Source organism: Narcine bancroftii, chromosome 8 (assembly GCF_036971445.1).
Source record: "Narcine bancroftii isolate sNarBan1 chromosome 8, sNarBan1.hap1, whole genome shotgun sequence".
NCBI lineage: Eukaryota > Metazoa > Chordata > Chondrichthyes > Torpediniformes > Narcinidae > Narcine > Narcine bancroftii.
Window position 1 is genome coordinate 46,300,755 of NC_091476.1, and position 22,189 is coordinate 46,322,943.

A 22,189-nucleotide genomic window follows, 5' to 3' on the forward strand; every position below is an offset into this window, starting at 1 on the left:
TGAGAGAGAGAAGAGAGAGAGAAGAGAGAGAGAAGAGAGAGAGAAGAGAGAGAGAAGAGAGAGAGAAACCCCAGTGATCCTCTCTGTCACTCTTATGGTCCTATGGTCCTGTAGATTGACCTCTGATCTAGTTCCCTGCAGCATCCATACCACACTGATGCTGCCAGCCAGGATGTTCTTGATAGAGCTCTTATTGAAGGTTGACATAATGGTGGCCAGTAGTCTTGTCCGCTTCAGTCTTCTCAGGAAGTGCAGTCACTGTTGTGGTCTTTCCATTACGAAGTCCAGGATCCAACTACAGAGAGGGGTGTTGAGTGGCAGCGAGGACAGCTTGTCCACACCTTTTGGGGAATGATCATTAAAAAAATGCTGACCTGAAGTCAATGAACAGCAGCTTGAAGTATAAGGCATTGTTCTCCAGGTGGGCCAGGAAAAGTGTGAAATCTGTGGAGTGGTTTCTTCTATCGGCGAATTGAGTCATTTTTTTTCATTTATTTCATCTGGTGTAGGAATGACATAGTCTTGTGTTGTCTACATTGTTTTTGTGTAATCTCGTAATGTGTAAGTAGCATTATGTTTGGAGAATGTTATTTCGTTTATTAGTGTTCTGTTTTACAGTCTGGTCTTAAATGACAATAAAATCCAATCGTATTAAAGGGTATGGCAGACTCAATGGACTGAATAGCCGACTGTTGCTCCAATATCTTATGGCCTAAACAGTTCTTTAAATGCTGATAAATCCTGTACCTCAGAATTCCCTCCAGTTACTTTCTCAATCACGATTAAGCTTACCAGCCATAGATCTCTGGCTTATCCAAACAGCCCTTCTTAAATAAAGGCACAATATTTGCAACTCTCCAATTTTTCAGTACTTCACCAGTGGCTAAAGGTGAAACAAATATTTCTGCAGGTAGCTGCAATCTTATTGACTCACCTGTCCACTTCTTTGTCTAAGTAATTTATAAAAATCAAAGAGCATGGGTCCCAGATCTCAATGGAATACCACTGGTCAGCCTCCAGACAGAATACCCTGCATTTACTACCACCCTCTGCCTTCTGCAGGCAAGCCAATTCCAAATTCAAGCATCTGGGTTTTCATGGACCCTGTGCATCATGGCTTTCTGAATGAGCCTACCTTTCCAAACATTTTACTAAATCCACATATACCACATCCACCACTTGACCATCAATTTTCTTGGTCACCTCTTCAAGAAACTCAATTATGCTCGAAGGGAACAACCCATCACTCACAAAGCCATGCTCACTACTCTGGAGTAGACTATCCATCTCTAAATCCTCTCCCAAAGAATCCTCTCCAAGTTTTTCAAGGATCTGTTTGTAACAATATATTAATAATTTGGATAAAAATGTAGGTAGCCCTATCCTGATCAATAAATAGCAATCAACTTGCAATTCATTCCATTAATCTTAACATTTGACAACTACAGCATTAAACATCCAATTATACCCAATGCACTAGAAAATCTTGAATTGAATTAAATTGTCACAGGTAGTAAAACAGTGAATAAACCATTTTGGTTTTACCCAATCAAGTCAATTCATACTCAAGTAGCACTAAATAAAACAAGTCAGAATTTGAAAATTACACACACAAATTACTCAAGCCACAGTGGCTGCTTCCCTAGTCAGCAGGATTCAAACTGGCTTAGAGAAACCCTAGACTTCCAGTCCACAACCATAAGCACTCAGCCACTATTACTGTACAATCTGAAATTAATGACTTTTCCTTGATCAGAACTATTGGCTTACCTCCAGTCACTTCACACATCTGGGTCACAGCAGACTCGTCTGAAGGTACACTGCCAAGAGGCTCTGCTTCAAGGATGATGCACCAGGGAGACGAAGAACCAATGCAAACAACCTCTGATCCCACCGGAATGGCTCTTTTGTCAATTCACTACCAGGCAGGGGAGAATTTAATGGCAGGTGCAGCTGAAACAGTAAAAGCAGTTTCATATTACATTGATCAAGTTTAAGAAAGCTACATATCCAAAAACAGTCTATTTCATTCACACAACTGGAGATCTCAAAAATGAGATAGTGGCCACATAAATACTTTTCATACAATTATGCAAATTAAAATTCTAACTTGCATAAAATGTGGCAAAGTTGACATTAAGTAAAAGAACTATGATCAGTAGTCTGTTTCATTGCCACAAACTGTAAAGTAAAAGACTGTTAGCAGAGAGATGAAGTTGATCAAAAGGATATCAACAAAATCAGAAAGCCCATGTTAGAGTACTTCATATCAGTCTTTATCAATGAAATATGTTCTCGAGTAGGGATCCCCAAAGTGGTTGATATTGACCCCCAGGGGGTAGATGGGACCATCCAGGGGGTTGAAAGGGGGTGGGGAGAGATCAATTTAAAATAGCATCTCCACAGCATCCACCCAGGGAGGGAAAGTTACTTGTAATAAACCATCACGAACCGCCGTCACGCTTCCCTCACATTGTGCATTCGCTAGCCAGCACTTTGAGCTTCACCATCACATTGAGCTTCACCATCACATTTCCCTCTCATCTGGGGTCATGCGCATGGCCTGCGGACCCCAGGACACTGCATTTAATTTGTCCTCCATTTCGGGGTGTAAGACCTACACTCCCAAATGAAGGACATATTAATGACTCGCTTGAGGTGGTGCTGGACGGAGGACAGAGGGCTCAAAAGTCAGACTGTCTGGTCACACCCCCCACCTCCTGGCACTGGGATTCCATGCCTGGGGGTCAATGAGGGGCCACATAGTCCCTGAAGGGTTCAACGAGCTAAAATGTTTAGGGACCCCTGCTCTAGAGTCTCATCCACTGAGACATTGGATGTGTAAAAAGTAAGATGTCATAATAAAAACAGAAAATACAGGAAATTTTCAGACAGCATCTTTGAAGAGAGAAACAGTTGGATAAAAATTAAATACAAGCACATAGCCGATAAGCATCATGGAGTCAATTCATCAAGATACTTTTAAAAGAAAAAAATCATGTCACTCATCAAGTGTATTGATATGAACTGCACATATGTCATTGTGGCTATTAGTGTGATGGTTGCAGGAGGGCAGGACTGGCAGCTCAATGTTCGAGGGCTCCATTGATTCAGATCTGATAGAGGGGAGAGATGAAATTAGGAGGGGTAGCATTGCAGGTCAGGGAAAATATCGCAGCAGTTCTTAGTACAGACCAAAGAGTTTACCTATTGAGGCGATATTGGTGGAAATGAGGTATGGGAAAGGGATGACCACATTAATGTGATTGTATTATCAACAACAAAGAGATAGCAGACAGTTGTGTGAAATAAACTTGTGATCGCAGGTGATTTTATCTTTCACATATTCAAGGGGAATCCCATACTGTTAAAGGTCTGATTGGGTTAGAATTTGTCAAATGTGTTCAAGAAAGTTCCCAAGATCGAGACAGGACAAATGGAAGTGATTGCAGGGGAACACTGGACTTAGTGATCATAATACCATCATTTCCAAGATAATTATAGATAAGGATAGGTCTGGCCCTCAGGTTGACACTAAGTTAGAGAAAGAGCAATGAGAAAGGACCTTGTAATTTTGGAGTGGGGGCAGGTTGTTTACTGGCAAAGATGTGCTTTGGAAGTGGGAAGCCTTCAAAAGGTGAAATTTTGAGAGTTTGTATGTTTATTTTTTTTTTAATTTAGACATACAGCATAGTAACAGGCCTTTTCAGCCCTTGAGCAGTGCTGCCCAATTACACCCAATTCACCTACAACTCCTAGTATGTTTTCAATAGTGGGAGGAAACCGAACATACAAACTCCCTACAGAGAGTGCAGGATTTGAACCCCAGCCCTGTTTTCTGGTGCTGTAAAGAGATTGGCGCTAACTGCGCTGGCCTTCTGACATTCCTGTCAAAATTAAAGGCAAATCAAATAGACCCAGGGGCCCTAGGTTAGGTGGCAGAGGTACAGTAAGGATCTGAGCAACAAGCAGCAAATGAGGTACTTGACTATCAAAATACAAGAAAAAACAGTTAGAAAGGAAATAAGGAGGCTAAAACTTGCTTTAGCAGATAATGTGTAGGAAAATTCTATGGGCTACTAGAGATCAGCCCAAACCCCACCAAGCTTCTTCCATCCATGTAGTTATCCAAGTGTTTCTGAAAAGAAGCTAACGAACCTGCCTCCACTAGTTCGTCTGGTAGCTCCTTCCACAGGTCCACCACCATTTGAGCGAAGAATTTTCCCCTCAAGTGTCTTTCTAAATTCCACTTCCTCACCTTGCACTCTCACCTTGGGTTCTCCAACACTAGGAAACAGTCACTTATCTATGCCCCTCAAGATTTTAGAGACCTTATAGATTCCTTCTCATCCTCAGAGGCTCCAAAGAAAACAAACCTAATTTTTTCAGTCCCTCATTATAATTTCCCTAATCTTGAAAGCAATGACAAACCTCTTCTGTGCCCTTTCCAACTTTATATCCTTCCGATAGCTAGGTGACCAAAATTGCACACAGTATTGCAAGTGTACCCTTACGAATGCCCCTTCACTTGTATTCAATGATTCAGGGATCACTGGGGATCAGAGCTGCATGACAGTCTGGTCTGGAGACACCAATGCCTCAGAGTGAAAAGCCCTGCAAAAGGTAGTGGAGACAGCTCAGGACATCACAGGCAAAACTTTCCCCACCATCGAGAAAATCTACAGGGAATGCTGCCGTACAGAAACAGCAACAATCATCAAGGATTCACATCACCCAGCACATGATCTGTTCTCACTTCCACCATCAGAAGAGGTATAGGTGCCACAAGACTTACACACCAGGTTCAGGAACAGCTGTTATCCCCTCAACCATTGAGTCAGTTTTTTTTGCAGTGCCAATAAGTGATAATTTGGCCTCACCCACAAGAAACAAGAATCTGAGGGTTGTATATATCATGTATGTACTCTGACAATCAATCAGAATCTAATGGTTCTTTCTCTCCATATGAAGACATTATCTTCAGAATTCTTCGTTCCTCACATAAATATTTATTCATCTTAGCCAGCTATAATTTGTTTATAATAGTATCTCTTCCCCTTTGAACTTTTTTCATGCTATTGATGATCTTCCAAATGATTGGATGATGTATCCCTAGCTCCACAAATTTGTCTGTGAGCTACCACCTAACTGTTAGCCCCAAAATGTCCAGAGCCAAACTGTGGAGGCCAAAATGTCCTAGACCCCAGTGCTGTGGATGTTGTATATTTGGATTCTCAAAGGCCTTTGACAAGATAAGAGCCCATGGTATAATATGAAACATTCAAGTGTGGGTAAAGCATTGGCTTATTGGCAGGAAGCAGAGTTGGAATACAGGGATCATATTCTGGTTGGCTGCCAAATGTGTTGGGGCCACTTCGTTTTATGGTGTACGTTAATGATTCATATTATAGAACGAATGGCTTTGAGTAAGTTTGCAGATGATTCGAAGATAGGTGGAGGAGCAGGTAGCATTGAGGAAATAAAGGCTACAAAAAGACTGACAGATTAGCAGAGAAGTGACAAATTAAATACAATGTTGGAAATTGTACAATCATGCACTTTGTTAAAAAAAAAAACAGGCCGACTATTTTCTAAATGGGGAGAAAACTGAAAATACAAGATGCAAAGGAGCTACGAGTCCTCATGCAAGATAGCCTGAAGGTCAATTGGCTTGTTGAGTTGTTGGTGAAGAAAGCAAATGCAACGATGGCATTCATTTGAAGCAGAATAGAAGGGCAAGGATGTGATGTTCAGGCTTTACAGGGCAATGGTGAGAACTCACTTGGAGTTTAGTGAGCAGTTTTGGGCTCCTCATTTAAGAAAGAATGTGATGTCATTGTCGAGAGTTGAAAGAAGATTCACAATGATGATTCTGGGAACAAAAAGGTTATCAAATGAAGAGCTTGTGACAGCTCTTGGCCTGTACTTGTTGGAATTTAGAATGAGGGGGATCTCACTGAAAATTTTGAATGTTGAAAGGCACAGACAGAGTGGATGCAGAAAGGTTGTTTTCCATGATGGGAGAGTCTATGGCAAGAAGGCACAAATTCAGGATTGAAGGGTGTCTGCTTAGAACTGAGATGCAGAGAAATTTCTTCAGCCAGAGGGTGGAAAATCGTTGAATTGTTGCTACAGGCAGTTGTGGAGGTCAGGTCATTGGTGTATTTAAGACAGAAATTGACAGGTTCTTGATTAGCCAGGGCTTCAAAACGTTATGGGAAGAAGGCCAGGCAGTGGGGCCGAGTGGGAAAATTGATCAGCTCAAGATTAAATGGCAGGGCAGATTCAATGTGCTGAATTTCTGTCTAGGCACTTTCCAGCCAGATGGCATTAACATTGAGTTTTCCGGTTTCTGCTAACCTGTTCTCCTTTCCCCCTCCCTTCCCTTTGTCAGTTCTCCACCCCTTTCCTTCTCTATTCACCTACCATCCTTCCTCCCTTAGTTTGCTGCTGTGCCATCCCTTCCTTTTCCACCAATTACCCCCTGCCTTTGTTACCATGTCTCTCCCCCCATCCTTTCGTTCAGACACCTGCTGATATTTTTCCATATCTTGATGAAAGACTCAAGCCTGAAACACTGGTTATGTATTTTTATCTTTGCTATATAAAGCACACGGTTTGACCTGCTGAGTTTCTCCAGCATTGTTTTTACTTCTAACCACCATGTCTGCAGACTTTTGTGTTTTATTTTGATGGGCTGAATGGCCTATTATGGCTCCTGTCTGTTATGGACTTGTATTCGATACATGTACAAACAGGAAATGGTGAAATGTGGACGTCTAGGTGGGACTTGATTGATTTCACATCATGGTCAGCATAGACACTATGGGCCAAAGGGCCTGTTTCTTAGAATATTGAAGAGAACAGCAGAATTGTGAAAGTGGGGAGAGTAAAGGTATTAGGATGTGGTAAAATAAAACAAGCAGCTATAGGAATCCAGAATACAACAGAAGTAGTGTCTAAATTCTGTTACAACTGCTACAGGAACTGTATCTTACCTCCTCTTGCACCCCACCATTATTTGTCATTTTGCTTCCATCAGAGATGGTAATTACAACAGATGGCTCAAGAAAGAAAGGATTCCTCCCCTGCAGAAAACAAACCATTTTATTGGAATTCTCCACCTGCAAATGCTTTGGTACAGTCATTCAAAACAGACAGATAGTCATAGCGACAGCGTTTTAAACATCGAACCAATCCCTTTGGACCAACATCCACTGATAAGTTAGACTCGTATGCCACTGCTTGGCAGGCACACATTCCCTCCTTTGTTATTGAGTGATCCTATCTTCTCCCTAGTCATCGTCTTGTTTTTAATGAAAGTATAAAACACCTTGGGGTTCTCTTTAATCTCTGTACCTCCTGATTCTCTGCAAGTGAAGTAGTTCAATCCAAAACTCAAAAACATCTAAACCAACCCTGAAGATATGAGGAGTGAGTTGATCATTATAGACTGGGTAGTTTTATTAAAAGTCACAAGACTGGATAGATAATGTCTATTGTTGCAGGAACCAAAGACAAAAGAATCCAGATGCTGGAATTTGGAGCAAAGAACAAAATTTGGAAGAATTCAACTGGTTAAGCAGCAAAGGGGCTGTGGAAGGATTTATTAACCATTATCAGGATAGGAGAAAGCCAGCCAGCCAGGGGCCATTAGGTGGTAGGTAGACCAAAAATGGGAAAAGTATTATGGATAGTATGAAGGGAACAGGGTGGGGTGAGCCAGGGGCCATTAGGTGGTAGGTAGACCAAAAATGGGAAAAGTATTATGGATAGGTAGAACCATTTAAGGGATGGAAAGAGGTGAAATGGGGATTGATTTTATTTAACTTTTAATTCAGAAAAACTGCATGTTAACAGGCCCTTCTGGTCCATGAGCTCAATGTCTAATCAACTTTCTCATCCCTTCAGAATGCAGAAGGAAACCTGAACACCAGGAGGAAACCCACGAGGTCATGTGGAGAATGTACAAGCTCCTTACGGACAGCACTGGATTCGAACCTGGCACTGTAATGGTTTGTTCTAACCATTATGCTAATCAAAGACTAGGTGGAAGCAGGCAAAGAATATAAAAGAACAGATAAAGGTAGTAGGAGTGAAGGTAGAGAGGAATAAACTGAGATAAAGGGTAGCAGAGTTAAACAGAAAAGCCTGCAGAAGCTGAAATTGTAAAGGAATACATAAAAGTGCTGGAGAAACTCAATAGATCACACATCATCTTTTGGAAGTAAAGGGTAACTTATGCTTTGGGTCTGAGCCCTTCAAGATGTGAACAAAAAGCAGGCAGACAAATGAAATAAAAAGGTGGAGGGAGGGTGTGAGGAGAGGAGCACAGGCCAGCAGGCAAAAAGCTCATAGGTAGTTATGGGTGGGAGGGAAGAAGAGAAAAAAGCTGTGAATGGAGAGAGAAAGGGATGGAGAGCTATAGGAAAAGAGAGAAATAGGGAGAGAGACTTGGGAGATGGGGGTTTTAACAGATGCCAGAGAAGTCCATGTTAATGCCATCTGTTTGGAGAGTGTCCAGGCAGGAGATGTTGTTCCTTTGGTTTGCATTTGGCTTTTTCTGACAGTGGAGAAGGCCAAGGACAGACAGGTCAGATGTGGGATTTAGCCACTTTCAGGTGGAATCGCTGGGAGAATGCAGCTCTGGAGCCGGCTGTGGGTGTCTGCGAAAGGATGTTCAGGTGGCAGTACTGAAGGTAATGTTCTACCACCTGAAAGGTCATCAGCCTGCCCCCTGCTACAGGTCCCTAGGGGGAGCACTCAGAAGCAGAGAATATACCTCCCCGAGATGGGTTGAGCAAGTGCTCCTCGGGGACAGGTTTTCTGCTTTCGGGTGGCCTCCTGACAGCCACTTTTGGGTATTTTAGGCCGTTTTACATTCAGGTTTTCTGGCCACCTGAAAGTGGTTTAGGATGACTGTTGTAGACAGAGTGCAGGTGGGGTTAGCTTAATTTGGCATCTTGGTCAGCATAGACATCAAGTTTAAGGGGCTGTTTTTGTGATGTTATTAAAAGGGAAATATGTACAATTAAAGCATGTGTAACTTGATAATGTATTGCCATAGATTCAAACTTTGTTGTCAAGCAGTAGAAATAATGGGTCTATCGGAGTGGTGGCAGGTGATAACGTGGAATAATGCAGTGATTATTACTTAGGGTTTGCCTATTCAGAAAATTAATATTCAGGAAAAGAATAACTCCACCCTCTGGGTGAAAGCCTTTTTCTCATCTCTCTCTTCACAAGTAATCTTTCCACAATACCTTGATGAAGGGCTCAGGCCCAAAACGTTGATTATTCTTCTTTGCCTAATCCCTTTACCAATTACTTTAAATTGCCTGGGCTTTTTAACCCCTTTTACCCGTACCTTGGCCACAAACTTCTTGTACAACATAAGTAACAACATCAAACATTTTTAAAAAACTAATCATTCAATCCAAACAATAACTTCTGACTGTACAGTGCAAATGCTCTGGTTCGTTGTAGAACAGGCTGCCAAAATATTGCTATTGATCTAGTTTTTTTTAAGCAATATACACAGTACCAGATTAGATGCTCAATTCTTCCTTTCTAGTAACTGAATTTTTAGAGATCAGAGGCTCAAATGGACTGTCGGACAAATTCTAATGCCAAGCTCAGTCTCAATTTCTATAATTCTCAATACCAACAAAATTGTATTTTTAAAAAAAAATTAATTACCTTTAAGCAGTGAATCTCAGTTACGCATGGGATACGAGCCAAGCAACTTTTAAAATTGTTGATTGCACTTACTTGACCATAATTATCTATTCCTGAGACTAAACGATTCAAATTGAGTAAATCAAAGGATGCCCGCAAGGCTTGCCCAAGTGTCGTGAGTCCAGTTGCCTGAAGATTCTTCAACTCATTCATGAAAGTTGCATGATTTTCCTTCCAGCCAGCCTTGAAAATACCAATATTGATTATCAAACTCATATTCAGTATACCAATAATGATGTGAAATTCAGAATGGGCAAATATTTTCTGGTTATATTTATAAATATTGTTGTATACAGTTTGAATGCTTGTTGTAGTTTACTCAAATTAAAAGATCCAGAATTCAAAGTCAACCTGTCAAGCATCTTCACTTAAAATATCATATCCAAGTGTTAAGAATTTATGCATAACTGAAGCCAAAGAGTCTTTTTTTTTTAAAAAAACCAGTTATAAAAAGGCATTCAGTGTTTAAAGAAACTTTATCATGCAGATTTATGTCTGAAGAACTGCACACAAGCCTGTCCTAACATTGTCCAGGTATCTTGAGCAGTTGATACTACACAGACTTTTCTAGAGGACAATAAGATGGGTGTCATCACCAGGGGCGAAGTGCTGCTGGAGCTCACCGGAACCTGGGGCCACTCCAGGCACCTCCTTGTCGCTGTTTTTGTTGAGCTCCGGCACCTAATAAATTAGCACTGCACCCCTGGTCATCACAAAAGTAGCATCGAGCCCCACACAAGAGGCTTTAAAAAGAGCACAAGGAAATACATCAACCAATGACACAAGATTAAATTAAGCAGGTCAACTAGGCAGGGATGTCCACTATCTCCCTCACTGTTCACTTTAGCTATAGAACCCTTGGCAGAACTGATAAGAACAGAAAATAAAATAAAAGGGATAAAAATAAAAGAGAAGGAATATAAAATCAGTCTATTTGCAGATGACATCATAGTATACTTAACAGAATCAGAATTATCAATAAAAGAACTACATAAGAAATTGAAGGAATATGGAGAAATATCGGGGTACAAGATCAATGCAAATAAAAGTGAGGCAATGCCAATGAATAATGCGGATTTCACAAAGTTTAAGAAAGAATCAACATTTAAATGGCAAACGCAAGCAATCCGATACCTAGGTATTAGACAAGATAATAATCTAGGCCATCTATACAAATTAAATTATCAGCCATTAATGAAGAAATCACAAGATGACTTAGAACATTGGAAAGATTTACCACTAACACTGATAGGAAGGGTAAACTGCATTAAAATGAATATCTTCCCAAGGATCCAATACCTATTTCAATCGTTACCAATTCCCTTAACAGAGAAATTCTTCAATGAGCAAAAGAAAATAATAAGGAAATTCTTATGGAAAGGAGGGAAACCAAGGATAGAACTAGATAAATTAACAGAATGGTACAAACAAGAGGGCTTACAGCTACCAAACTTTATGAATTATTATAGAGCAGCACAATTAAGATATCTATCAGATTTTTATCAAACAAGGGAAAAAAATCAGATTGGACCAGGTTAGAGCTAGATAAAATAGGGGAGAAGGTACCAGAACATATACTTTATAAGTGGGATGAAAAGCTGGTGCAACATAGTTCACCAGTACGGCACCATCTGCTCAACATTTGGAAGAAGATTCACATAGAAAAGAAAAAAGCAAATTACCTACTACCAAAATTATTACTGACCCAAAATCAACTAATCCCTTTCACAATAGATAACCTTTCCTTTAGAGAATGGGAGAGAAAAGGGATCAAAAGAATAGAAAATTGTTTTTTGGGAAATAATTTATTATCTTTTGAACAAATTATGTACAAATATGGTACAACTCATGGTACAATGTTTGAATACCACCAACTGAAAACCTACTTAAAGGACAAATTGAGAAGCAGGCTGAGGTTACCAGAAGGAAGCAGCTTTGAATATGTGATTACAGACACAATGATAATTAAAAGATTTATAACAAACATGCACATCAAGCTGCAAGAGACAGAGAACAATGAAATAAGCTGTAAACCCAAACAAAAGTGGGAACAAGATCTAAACATGAAGATAAAATATGAAAAATGGGAAAAGCTATGCTCCGGAACTATGAGAAATACAATAAACACGGTTACGCATGATACAATATAATTGGTTACACAGGCTATATATCACGCCCCAAAAGTTAAATGGGACCCAACAGTTTCAAATAGATGTTTTCGCTGTAAGAAGGAAACAGGAACATCAGTACATGCAATTTGGGCATGTGAGAAAGTGGAAAGTTTTGGGAAGATCTAAATCAGGTATTAAATAAAATCTCAAAAGGAACATACCAAAAAATCCAGAGATCTTTCTTCTAAGCAATACAAGAAATAAAGAATTAGGCCTCAAACTGGACGAAGCGCAAAAAAGATTTATTATGATAGCCTTAGCTGTAGCAAAAAAATGTATAATCAACTTGGAAATCAGAAGAGAGCCTGAGAGTACAGCAATGGTACATAGAAATGAATAAATGTATTCCATTGGAAAAAATAACAATTTAAAAAATAAAGTCACAGTTTTCAAACAAATTTGGGAACTGTACATGGAACACAACAGAGAGGGCCTACTGCGGACCTCCACCCCCTAAAATGACAGAATGAGAAGACGACAAAATGAACTGACCCAGTGTGTAAAAGTAGATGACACAATTTTCTTGTTTATTTTCATTGTGTGATGACATTGTTTAATTGGTTTATTGTATTGTATATGTTGAACGTTTAGTGGGTAGGAAGGGGGGTGGGAAGGAGTGAGGGAAGGGAGGAGGAAAAGGGGAGAAAATGACACTGCGTATATTCAAGAGGGAAATGTTTGTGTGTATTTTGGTTAATATGGTTCATATTGTGAAAATTTTTTTAAAAATTTAAAAAACAATGACAAGATAAAACTGGACCAAACATGCTAATACTTGACCAAAACCAGGATTGCAACAGCTTGTATAGGAAAAGAAAAGAACAAACTCTTGGTGATTGGAAGAGAGAACTTCAGAAGTCTTTGTGGCTGAGGACAGCTGTCATTTCTGGACATTCAAAAGATGCAGAATTAAATAGAACATAGAATGTTACCGCACAGGCCCTTCGGCCCAGGATGTATAAATCGATTCCACAACAATCCACAGTTGAAAGGTAATCAACTTTTAAAAATAAAATTTTGATGGTACGGAGAATTATAGAAATTGAGATGACCAACTCTACAACAATCCAATCTTACCTCACACCCATAACCCACTACTTTTGAAACATCCGTGTGTTGAAGAGTAATTAAATTTCCTCATTGTTCCAGCCTCCAGTATTGAATTCCAGGCATTGACCACCACTCCATGTAAAAAAAAAAAATTACTTCTGATATCTCCCCTAAACTTTCCTCCACTCACCTGAAACAGATATCATCTGGTATTTGCTATTGTTGCTTCAGGAAGAAAAGCACTGGTTGTCCACCCATAATCTTATATACCTTTCAACTTTCATCGCTCCAAAGAGAAAAGGCCTAGTTTGCTCTTCCTTGCTTTATGATATGCTCTCCAATCTCGGCACCAGCCTGATAAATCTCTTTGGCACCCTTTCTGAAGAATCTGCATCCTTTGTATAATGAGGTGACCAAAATTGAATACAATACTCAAAATTTGGTCTTGTAGAATTTTACATAACTGCAACATGACTTCACAGGGCTTGAACTCAACCCCCCAACTAATGAAGGCCATCACACCATATGCCTTCTTAACCACCCTATCAACTTACATGGAAGCCTTGAGGAATCGATGGACAACAAATCCAAAATCCTTGCCTTCAAGTTCATTACTTCACACTTGTGAATTGAACTCCATCTGCCACTTTTATGCCGAACTCTGCATCCTGAAATAACTTTCTCCAGTCTACTGCACTATTCAAACCTTTATCCGGAGAACATTACAACACTTGGACTCAATGTTTTCTGATCTATATATTCTACCAAAAAAAAACTAAACTCTTCCCCTCCCCCCCAATGAAAAACTACGCAAGAAACAAACTAAACCAAATTATTTATCAAAATAACAAAGTACAGCAGTCCAGAAAGATCTCTGTGGAACGCCACTAGTTACGCCCTCCAGATAGAATATGTCCCATCTACTACCACCTTCTGGTTTCTGCAGGCGAGCCAATTCTGAATCCACATAGCCAAGGTTCCATGGATCCTATCCATGCCTCGTCTTTCTAAATGTGCCTACCATGGGGTACCTTGTTAAATGCCTTAATAAAATCCATATCCACCATCCTATCTTCATCAATTTCCTTTGTCATCTCTTCGAAAAACTCATTTAGGCTCATCAGTCACAACCTGTCTTATCACAAAGCCATATTGGCTATCCCCAAGAAGACCATGCTTCTCTAAATGCTCACAAATCCTGACCCAAGAGTCCTTTGGAATAGTTTTCCCACCCACTGATGCATGACTCATTGGTCTATAATTCCCAGGATTCTCCCTCTTTCTTAAGCAAGGGGAAGAAATTTGCCATTCTTAAATCATCTAGTACCTCTCCTATGGTCAGGAAGGATGCAAAGATAATTGGCAACACCCCAGCAATCTTTTCCCTTGGCTTCTGTAGTAAACTAGAGCATATTTTGTTTGATCCTGGGGACTTGTCTATGGTGATACTATTAAGAAGATAAGCATTTCCTCTTCCTTAACCTTGCCATGCTCCAGCACATTAACCTGGTCCTGTTTCCCTGTGAACACTGAAATAAGGTAATAAATTAGGAAATCCTTCTGTTGTTCATGTACATCTTAGGGACTTTCTTAATCCTACTTGCCAAGGCCTTCTCATCAAGCCCACTGCTAGCTCTCTTGTTCTTTTTTAAGCTCCTTTCTCGCTATCATAGAATTCTCATAAGCCCTTCCTGACTTGCTTCCTAAACCTTATGTATGCTTCCTTCTTCCTCTTGACTAACTGCTCTCCTTCTCTTGTCAGTTCCTTTACCCTACTATCTGTTCCCTGTCTCAGTGGGACTAACATCCAGAACCTGACGCATGATTCCAAAACATCCTCCATATTTCGGCTGTGCATTTCCTGGAAAACATCTGTTCACAATTTAGTCTCCCAACTTCCTGCCTAATCATAAATAGAGAGCCTTACCTAATTAAACACTTTCACATTTTGTCTAAGGTCCTTGTCCAGTTATGCTGAAGGTCAGGGAGCTTGGGCCACTGCCTCCAAAATGTCTCACCCACCAAGATATTAGCCTCCTGATCAGATTCATTACTCAGTACTAGATCCATTATAATTTCTCAGGTTGGCTTGTCCACATGCTGTGTCAAGAATCCTTCACAGATACAACTAACAAATTCGGCTCCATCTTAATCTTTTGCTTTGAGGAGGTGCCAGTGAATATTAGGGAAGTTCAAGCCTCCCAATTCAAAATTCTTGTTATTTTTGCACCATTTCAAAATTTGCCAACGTATCTATTCCTCAGTTGCCTGGTAGCTTTTGTGGGGAGGAAAGAATACTCCCAATAGAATGATTTCTCTATTGAACTTAAGCAGGTGCAGAGCTGAGCAACACTTCATTGGTAGATAATGGCAGTCTTTTCAATAGTGATATTTGTGGTCCAAAGCTCATCTATGGGTCAAATCTCCAAGAGAAATAGAGCCAAGGTACTCACTTTGTTCTTCCCAATATTTAGCTGGAAGAAGTTTTTGCTCATCCATTTATAGGTCATTAAAAGTAGCTGCAACATAAATGCAGTGGAGGGATCAGAGATGTTAGTGAATGAAAGAACATTCATGCAGAATGTTACGTTTTTAGATGCAGCAATTATGAGAAATAAATGAGACAAGGAACAGTACAAATGAGGGAAGAGAAGTGACCAGCTCAATTCAGTTGGAGTATAGCATTCAGTTAACACAAAAGGCTGCAAACATCAGATTATTTGGAAGGGGGATTGCAATTTCAAAGTCAATGTTATCTGGTTATCAAGATAGTGATAAAGCATATGAATGAACACTGATGTTAAGAGTACCTGTCTCCACAACCTTCTGAAGTAGTGTTTTACAAAATGCAATCACCCTCCAGATGAAGGTTTTTTCCTCACATCCCTCTGATCTTCAACTTTAAAACGATGCCTTCTAGTTTTAGACATTCATTTAAGGGGAGAAGTTTTTAACTTCCACAGTATCCACTGCTCCAAGGGAAACAAATCTAGCCTATCTGGTCCTACCTCACAACTGAAATGTCCCATCCCAGGCAACATCCTGGTAGGTCAACCAATGGAGTCTTTCCACTATCTATATCCCTCCACTCCAGAGAGGAAAGAACCTCTAGGTTCTCAGATTTGAGATTTATTGTCAGAGTTCATACATTACATCACATACATCCCTGAGATTCCTTTTTTCTTGCTGGCATAGCAGAATTACCAAAAAAATAAACTGGACTCAGCGTAAAGCATGTAATCAAAGAACTGTAAACAAACTGACTGTGCAATACAGAGAGAACAAAGGGAACAAATGAGTTTCTGAGTTCATTGTTTCTGGTGGTGAGAGTCTTGTGGCACCTGTTCCTCTTTCCTGCTAGCAGCAGTGAGAACAGAACATGTACTGGGTGGTGAGTCTTTGATGATTGCTTCTGCTCTCCGATGGCAATTCTCCTTGTATATGTGCTCAACAGTAAGGGAGGGTTTTACCTGTGATGTCCTGGCTCTACTACCTTTTGGAGGGCTTTATAATCAGGGGTGTTGGTGTTTTCATACCAGGCCATGATGCATCCGGCCAGCAACTTTCCACCACACCTCTGCAGAAATTTCCGCAGACTTCTGAGCAAGTAGAGCACTGATGTGCTTTCTTCACGATGCCATTAGTGTGCTGGATCCAGGAGAGATCCTCCAAGATAGTGACTCCCAAGAACTTAATATTTGCTCACCCTCACCACCTCTGATTCCACCAATGATCACTGGATTGTATACCACTGGCTTTCTTTTCCTGAAGTCAACAATCAGGTTCTTAGTTTTTGGTGACATTGAGTGCAAGGTTGTTGTATCATTCTGCCAAGTTTTCAATCTCCATCCTGTAAGTTGACTCATCCCCTTCCTTAAAACAACTCACTACTTTGGTATCATCGGCAAATTTGTAGATGGTGTTATTGCTGTACCTAGCCACAGTCGTAAGTGTAATGTGATTAGAGCAGGGGGCTAAGAATACAGCCCTGTGGTGCTCCAGTACTGATGGTTATTATGGAAGAGAAGTTCTTACCAATCTTCACTGATTGAGGAAATCCAGGATCCAATTACACAGTGGTGTGTTAACACCCAGATCTTGGAGTTTGCTGATCAGTTTGAGGGGATGTTGGTGTTAAATCCCAAACTGTAGCAGCCTAATGTATGCAAATTTGCTGTCCAGGTGTTCTAGGGCTTTGTGTAGAGCCAGTGAGATGGCATCCACCTGTTACTATGATAGGTGAACTGGAACACTTCACTGTTGATGTATGTAAGTACTACTGGTCAATAGTCATTAAGGTAGGTTACAACACTCACTGAGAACAGAAATATTAAGAATTTCTTCAGCCAGAACTGTGCCACACACAGTTGCCATCATGAAGTTGTGTCTTCTGGTCTGAGACATGATCTGTCCCTCACAAAGCCATACTGACTATCTCCAATCAGACCACCTTCCAAACCCACTTCCAAATGCGAGGCTCACTATCCTGTAACTTCCTGGATTTTCTTCCCTTTTTGAATTAAGATGCAACATTAGCCACTCTCTATTCCAGGACCTCTCCTATCATTTCTGAGGGTACAAAGATCATCAGGCCCAGGGAACTTGTTCAGCTTAATGCTCAAAAGATCCAACACTACCTCTTTCTTGATCTCAGATTGCCCCAACACATGGCCATTCTCCACACTATCTAAATACAAGGTACCAGTACTTTTTCTCCCTCCAGTGACACAGTTTATGTCCTATTACTTGATATACTGGAGGTTATATTTGAGGCAAAGTCCACCAGGGAACTTGGCAACAAATTTAATTTCTGGTTCACTATTACTTAACATAAGCAGCATCAAAAAAGTGCCAAGCCAGAGAAAAGGATATTGAAGTATTTGGACCAAATTTAGTCAAATGGATACTTTTTCCAGGAGAATCATATGGACAAAAAAGGCAGAGATATTTAGGGAAAGTTAATTCCACAGATCACTGCCTTTGTTGATGTTGCCTTGGCCAGCAACTGAAGCAATTAAAATCAGTTCTATTCAAAAAACTGGGGTTGGAGCAATTCAGGCAAATACTTATGTTGCACAGCTGGCAAGTTCACAAAGTTAGGAAAAGACAAGACTGGCTGACAAACATGAAACAGGAATAAACTGCTCTTTTTCAACCAATCGTGGAGTTTTTCAGGAGATTCCAGGAAAGGGCTACACTGATGATGGAATAGGTTTACAGTGCCCTCCATAATTTTTTGGACAGATCTTTTTTCCTTTATTAGCCCTTATTTAAGCCCTGGTCACTATGAATATAGCTTGGATATCTGGACATGGCAAAAATAGAGTGCAAGGCCCTGATGACTGTGGTGGTGGTCATGTCTGATCAGGTTCTCCTACCCCCCCCCCCCCCATTGTTTCCAAACCTGACTCCCGATTGCAAACCAATAACTACAAAGAGCAGGCGATATGGTGTGTGTGTGTGTGGGGGGGGGGGGGGGGTGGGGGGCGGAGGGGAAAAAAAAAATCGGGAATTTATCAGAGCCGAGACATAGCGTTGCTCAAAGAAAACATCATTGAGCCTAGCAACAGCCCATGGAGAGCCCAGATGGTAGTCGTGAAAGGGGAAGTCCAGCCTAGTGATTGACTATAGCCAAACAATTAATTGATTCACACTCCTGGACACATACCCTCTCCCTCGAATTTCAGACACAGTAAACAAAATTGTGCAGTACCAGGTCTATTCAACCATCAAGTTGCATACCATCAGTTACTGATCCTTTCCGAGGACCACCCTTACACAGCATTTGGGGCAGATGGACGGCTGCCCCTTAGTTCCAGAGGGTCCCTTTTGGTATCACCAATGGGGCCTTGGTCTTCCAGAGACAAATGGACAAAATGTTTGACGAGAACAGATTGAAGGCCAGCTTCCCTTACCTTGACAACATCACCATTTGTGGAAACACTCTGGAAGACCATGATGCCAACCTCCAAAGATATCCAAGCTATATTCATAGTGACCAGAGCTCATCATTTATGAGCAAAGTCCTATCCTACCTGCTCCTAAGGGGCATTGCCTCAAGCAGGAGAACTAGTTACAATCCCTGGGGGAACAGACAAGTTGAAAAAGAGAACGTGACTATACGGAAGGCTATAAAATTGGCTCTCTGGTCCAAAGGCCTTCCAAATTCATGCTGGCAAGAAGTCCTACCAACGGTGCTCCATTCCATAAGGTTGCTCCTCTGCACAGCGACCAAAGCAACTCCTCACAGACTTATGTTTATGTTCCAGAGGAAATCCACGTCTGAAATGATTCTCCCAGCTTGGCTGATGGCACCAGGACCAGTCCTGCTGAGAAAGCACACAAGGAGGAGCAAGACAGACCCCCTGATCGAGAAGATGCAGCTGCTGCATGTCTACGTGGCATACCCTGATTGCAGAGAGGACAGTCTTGATAAGAGACCTGGCACCCACTACCAAGTAACCCACTCAGGGTCCTGGAGGACACTGCTCGGAAAGTGGACCAATCCAGCCCCACGACCAGAGCTGGAGCCCTCCAGAATCACTGACCCTGTACCACAGGGGTTCCAGGAAGTTCAAGAAGCCCAAAGTCCTCCAGTACTATGGAGCTCAATCAGAATTACCAGACCCCTGACAGAGTTAACTTGTAAATATTTATAAAGTATTTTTTTAATGAATGGTTTGTTTTTTCACCTACAGGCTCAATTCTGAAGGAAGAAGTGAATGCAGTGAACTGGAATTCACTATGTATTGTTCAGATGGCTGGCTCCACCCTCACCTACCCCAATATAAACCCTGGTTTTCCAACCTTACCTCAGATTCACCTGAGGACTATTGTATCTACTGGCCATTGATTGTAAACTATTAAATGCATGTTTGTACTCCTCTCTTGTCTATGAGTGCATTCAGTCACATTACACACATGACAGGTCTTTGGCCCACATATTTGTGCCAAATCAAATAAACTCTTGCTTGCATGAGAGATACCTCTCCATCCCTTTCATATACTTGTCTATCTAGAAGCCTCTTGAATGCTACAGTAGTAGTTATCTACTTCCACAACTATCCCTGGCAGCACATTCCAAGCACCCATCACTGTAAAAAAAACTTTTGCCATGTACAATCCCTTTAAACTCCCCAATCCCATTGCTATAAATGCACATCCTTTGGTGTTTGATGCTTTTACCTTGGGGAAAAGACTCAGACTGTCCACCCTATCAATGCCTCTCATGACTTTACAAACTATTACATCAGCCTCCCACAATCCAGTGAAAATAATCCATGTTTTTCCACCTCTCCTCATAACTCATACACTCAAAACCAGGCAATGAATGTCCTGCTACACCTCTTCTGTCCCTTTTCCAAAGCCTCTTCCTGTAATGAGGCAATCAGAATTGCACACAGTATTCCAAGTACAGACTAAACAAAGTTTAATATACCTTCAACAGGACTTCCTTAGTTTTGTACAATATGCCCCAATGAAAACAAGTATACAGCATCTTCATCCTATCTACTTGTATGGCCATTTTCAAGATGATATGGACCAGTATACCCCTGGATCTCTTTGAACATCTTTTACATTCCTCAAAGGATTCATTTGATCTTACCTATCTATAACTGACATAAGCCTTTCTTGCCTTCTCACATATAACGTAACAATAAATTTGAACTCAAGATGCTAAAACTTTAAAATAACAGCAGAAATGCTGCAAAATAGTTGGGTCAGGCAGCACTCAGGGTCTAAGATATGAAAGGATTTTTTTTCTGTATGCAGACTTGGATAACATTCATATCATTGCATGTTTATTACAGCATGCACGGAATAGAAGTGCAAGGGTTATTTCATTTTAATATGGTTAATTTTCTTTCACTGTTAGAAATAATCTACTTTTTCAAAGTTCTCATTTGTAGTTTTAATATTGACTTAATTGAGGTATGATTTCTTTGAGCAATCCACTAATAAATAGTAAGGGAGAAGGCTATTTTAAATTTGATATTACTAATCAATTCTGCAATATTGTATAACCTCTAGTAAAGAATCCCCAAGGAATGTGTCATCACAACAAACTTCAAATTCATCCAGGTATCGATATTCTGAGTGAGTGGTCATAAAAACTAGGCAAATAAAGTTCAATGTGAGAAAATATAAAGATGGCAAATAACAGACAGTGAAGCTATCAATACTTGGGGCTCAGTTATAACCAAAATATATCAATGATTTAAATGAGGGAACTGAATGTTATATTTCCAAGTCTACCAGCCAACTATTGAGTGGATAGGAGGATATAAAAAGGCTTAGAGGCAATTTAGAAAAGTTGAGTGAGTGCACAAATACTTGGCAAATGCTGTATCACAGTGGTTCTCAACTTTTTTTTGCCCTAGGCCCCACTTTAATTTAAAAAAAAGTATGCACCACTATTAGTTGAAGTTATATATTTAAAATAAGTTTTAATTAAATCATTTATTGCAAGTGTATTTCAGTTCAATTAAGGTCAGGAATACATGGAACATACATTTCATATTCAATTACTACTTCAATACGTCAATCATCTCAAACACACATTCAACATTTATTGTCACTTCAGTGGGAACCTTGTCCCTGACACTAGCTACAGATTTTTTTGATTCAAGGCGTTACGAGCCCAGAGGACCCCAATAGATATTCACGAAGACAAATGGTTACTTAAAACAAATGTTGCTTTTAATTATCTTTAAACATGAAAATAGAATCAAACTTTATCACTATTGACTTACTTCACCCCCTTCTAATTCTAAGTGCACGTGTATGTAATGTGTGTGTAAGTTCAAAAAAGCTCTTTGGTTCACAGTCCAGTCTCACTTCTCATTCCTCCAAGTTCACTGGTTACAGGCAATTCTTATACTGTGCACAGAATTTAACATTTATAAAGTTCACCATGCTTTGGTGCTTGAAAGGTAAATGGTTACTGCTCAGGAAGGTTCTTGTCGATTTTCAGAGAGATTGGTTGTTCCTTTTTAATCAGCCACTTCAGTGTCTTGCTGACGAAACTTGCCCCTTCAGGGTTCTCCAGATGATTACCTCTTTCTTTCAGGTCACCACAGAGTTCCATTTTGTTTCACTTATTCCAAGTGAAACATTAGACAGCCAGTCCTCTCCTCTTCCATGAACCACAAGAGATTTGACCAGGTCATCTTCCAAAATGGGGCTTTCTACAGTCTTGCCAGCTTGTCCTGTTCCAGTTCAAGCTGCCT

At 40.4% G+C, this 22,189-nt stretch overlaps 1 protein-coding gene across 1 annotated transcript in view; it reads right to left on the reverse strand.

Moving 5' to 3' along the window:
• Positions 1–22,189, reverse strand: part of LOC138740643 (integrator complex subunit 6-like) — a 133,354-nt gene that overhangs the window by 98,978 nt on the left and 12,187 nt on the right. The window contains 4 exon segments of the mRNA XM_069893569.1: positions 1,771–1,851; positions 1,854–1,953; positions 6,999–7,088; positions 9,772–9,921. Of these exon segments, the coding sequence (XP_069749670.1) occupies positions 1,771–1,851; positions 1,854–1,953; positions 6,999–7,088; positions 9,772–9,921 (421 nt within the window).